The sequence below is a fragment of the Pterocles gutturalis genome, unplaced genomic scaffold (assembly GCF_000699245.1).
Source record: "Pterocles gutturalis isolate BGI_N339 unplaced genomic scaffold, ASM69924v1 C12194923, whole genome shotgun sequence".
In the NCBI taxonomy this organism is placed as follows: Eukaryota; Metazoa; Chordata; class Aves; order Pterocliformes; family Pteroclidae; genus Pterocles; species Pterocles gutturalis.
Window position 1 is genome coordinate 1 of NW_010155689.1, and position 3,285 is coordinate 3,285.

The 3,285-nt window shown below is 40.4% G+C and overlaps 1 protein-coding gene across 1 annotated transcript; it reads right to left on the reverse strand.

Moving 5' to 3' along the window:
• Window positions 1-523: 523 nt before the first annotated feature.
• Window positions 524-3,249, reverse strand: LOC104471068 (CCR4-NOT transcription complex subunit 1-like; the record flags this gene model as incomplete). Its single annotated transcript, XM_010086259.1, has 3 exons — window positions 3,085-3,249; window positions 933-1,059; window positions 524-634 (listed from the first exon to the last, which is right to left on the reverse strand). Coding segments are annotated over exons 1-3 (339 nt in total), but the record flags the coding sequence as incomplete, so codon positions are not given.
• Between the last annotated feature and the right edge of the window lie 36 nt (window positions 3,250-3,285).

Consider the following 3,285-nt stretch of genomic DNA (forward strand, 5'->3'; position numbering starts at 1 on the left):
AATCAATTGCCCCAGTGCCCTGAAGTCCCCTCAATTACAAGAATTGCTGCTTATAAAGTGGTAGAAAAACTCTCCTATGCTGAAGTGTCATCGTATGCAAGAAGCATTTAGTTTTGGAATAAGTAGCTACAAAAATATTCTGTTTCATTTTCATCATTAATGCCTACAGTGAGAAGCTTTTCAAAACAAGGTGCCTGATGCACACTTTTCACGGTCAGAAATAAGTTCAAACACAAAAACTCTCAGAGGACACATGCTGAAGTACACAGAAGCAGCGTGGAATAAATCTCAAGTTGTACCCAAGTTCGCCATTTAGGCAGCTTTTATTTCCCACAATTCCTCCAAATATTCCTGTTCTGGAGGATAAAAACCACCAATCATTTAAGTACAGCAGCACAATTACATTAATTAGATTCAAAGCCATTTAGGCTGCTAGGAGCTTAAAAAGCTTTATAATTCACACTGAGACATGCCCTTCTTTCACATATTCCGCAGAAAGGACCAAGATGCTCCCAAAACTTACCAGCTCTTTAAGGACATCAATTAAGACCTCCACATTCCAGGTATGGGCTTGTGCTCCATCACTTTTGTCTTTCCCATCACTCCAAATCCCACTGCCAGGAGCCGAAATAGACTGCAAGTGAAATAGATTCAGTCAAACACTAGTTAAAAATAAAGCAGTCTCAAAAGCCACTAGCTACAGAACTCCCCGCACTATGGAGGAAAGCAAAAGTTCCGAGCAGTAGGGACGCCGGTTGCATACTTCTGAGAATTTTTCATCCAAGAATGTATTACAGACATTTATGGCAGAACAGTTAGAAGTAGAAGCGTTGAATAATAAAAGCAATACTTAAACTACTAGAGGCTAGCATTTTAAGTCCTCATTTCCTGATGATTAAAATATATAATCCCCACACCAGCGGGCCACTCACTTGTAGTGGAATACCATCCGTCAAACCCGAATGAGTTCGAGCCATCATCCCCAAAACTCTGGCAACCTGGGCAGCCGTAACTTCCCGAACACCAAACTGCATGATAATGTTGCGACATTCTTCAACACTAACATGCAACAAAACAGAGAGACCTCATTAGTAAAGCAGGTTTCACTGTGGCACAACATAGTCAAGACAGACCGAAACAAGACCTGTCAGTACATCTTGGGACAGCACAGACTGCTGGGAGAAACTAATTGTTAATTGTCAAATATGACCATTTACTCAAGTGGTTAGTCAAATGATCCACCACAACAAAATTCTAGGACAAGCAAGAAGAGAAATTCAGTAGAGAGTCGATGCAATTATTTCCATGAAACATACAGTGCCACGTACTCCGTTCAAAGCTAGGTCTACTTAAGTGACAGTGATAGATTTTCCACAGGAAAAACAAAGTAAAAGCACAAGGTTGTTTTAGCACTGTTTGCTGTTCAAAGCACTTCCGTGTATTGACCTTTGATACAGAGCTTCAGAGACAGAAGTTTTCTGCCAGCTAGAAGCGAAACACAGGCTCTAGGAATGCACATTCCTGAACTATGTGCACTGATCAAAAGGTAAGTTGTGAAAGTTATGCCTTTTAGCCTGATGCAAGCCATGGCGTCTCTGATCAGAGGTCACTAACAAAAAACCCAGAAGAGCAAACAATGAGCAGATGCTTAAGTTCCATTTGTAGAACTGCAGGTCTTTTTTTGCATTTTTTTTCCACTTCGTGAACATTTCATCATCAGGTGAACAAGTTAAGACTTATACAGCATCAGTATAGATTTTAAAAACTTGTTGTATTAACAGGCACGTGTCAGCAAAGGAAATAACTTCCAGTGTCTTCCAACAGAGTCACATTCTGTGCAAACTCACACTAGTTATCTCTGATATTTGATCACCTCCCCAGAGCAGTCAATAGTCTTTCTTTTACAGAATCATCTACTTCTCTTAGCTTATGCTTAAGTGAATCTTCCTTTAAAAAACATTAGGTTCATACAGAGAGCTAAGATTAAGTCCTCCATCGAAATGAGACACGCATTTGCAGGCTCCTGTTATAACCACCGGTATTAGAGCACTATCCTAAAGCCTTAAAAACTGCATTCAACAACTGAGCTGAATTTGTGCAGATAGCAGATATACAGCAGGAAAGAAACCCTTAATATATTCAAGTCAGCTCTTAAACAGACAGCTTCTGACTAAATCCTAGCTTCTCCTTCTACTTTTTGGGTACTATTTCAATCCACACACGTACGTAAACGAATAGCCCATGTAGTGGAATACTTGCGCCAGGCACTGTAAGCAAAGGTGTTTAGTCCTGCTGACACCATTCCCACAAACACACACAGCTCCAGGGATGACAGCCCGTTTCACAGGGCTCCAGCAAGTCCAGTGAACCGAGCTGCCCATCTGACACTTCAGATTAGGGGCAGAGAGCAAGAAGAACACTGCTGAAGATGTGGGTAATGTATGTCCACAAATATGCACACAAACCCAGGGCGAGTTTAAGACAGCTGTACTTTTACCAAAATAAGCCTAAGCAGGCAAAGACTGATGCAGCTGTCAAGACACTCTAGCAATTCCCTATCATAATTAGATTCTACAGCTACAACTAATCTCAATCATACTGTGTACCACACTGATCAAAACCCAACACAAACAGAAAGGTGCTGCTGGTCAGCTCTCTTGAAGTGAGACCATCATCTTCAGTTCTTCTGTAATATATTTCATGTGGGCAGTGAGCTAACAGGAGTCTGTCACAAAAGCAAGCTTCTTCCAGAGAACTAGTAGGATTTCATTGGAAGTTGGGCCTACCTAGCCACTTTGTTTTTACTTAAAAAAGGGTGATGGTCAAATCCTTCTAAAACCTTTACAAGGAATTTGAATACCTTTACATAGCACTTCTTACCGTGACAAAATATCATACAATTTCAGACATGCTGTACACATCAGAAGAAAACAAAATTTAAAACAAAAATCAAAACAAATGACCTCATAATACTTAAAGTACTAAAATAACTAGAACCTCATTAAGTGTTCTTTACCCTTTGCTTTGAGAAATTAAAAGAACACCACCACCCAAGATGCTTGAAAACTACATTTTCCTACAAACCTTGTACAAAAGCCATAGCCAACTTCTTGCATGAAATCTGCCAGAGAACTCTCCATCATGGTTTTGGCTATCCCTCCGGAATCAGGCAGGATCCTGTCCATTAGAATGTCCCGTTTTTCAGGGTATAGAAGTGGTGCAAGCACCACAGGGCAACGTTCTTGGGGAAAATCTAAAGGCAAGAGTAACAAAAAAAAAAAAAAA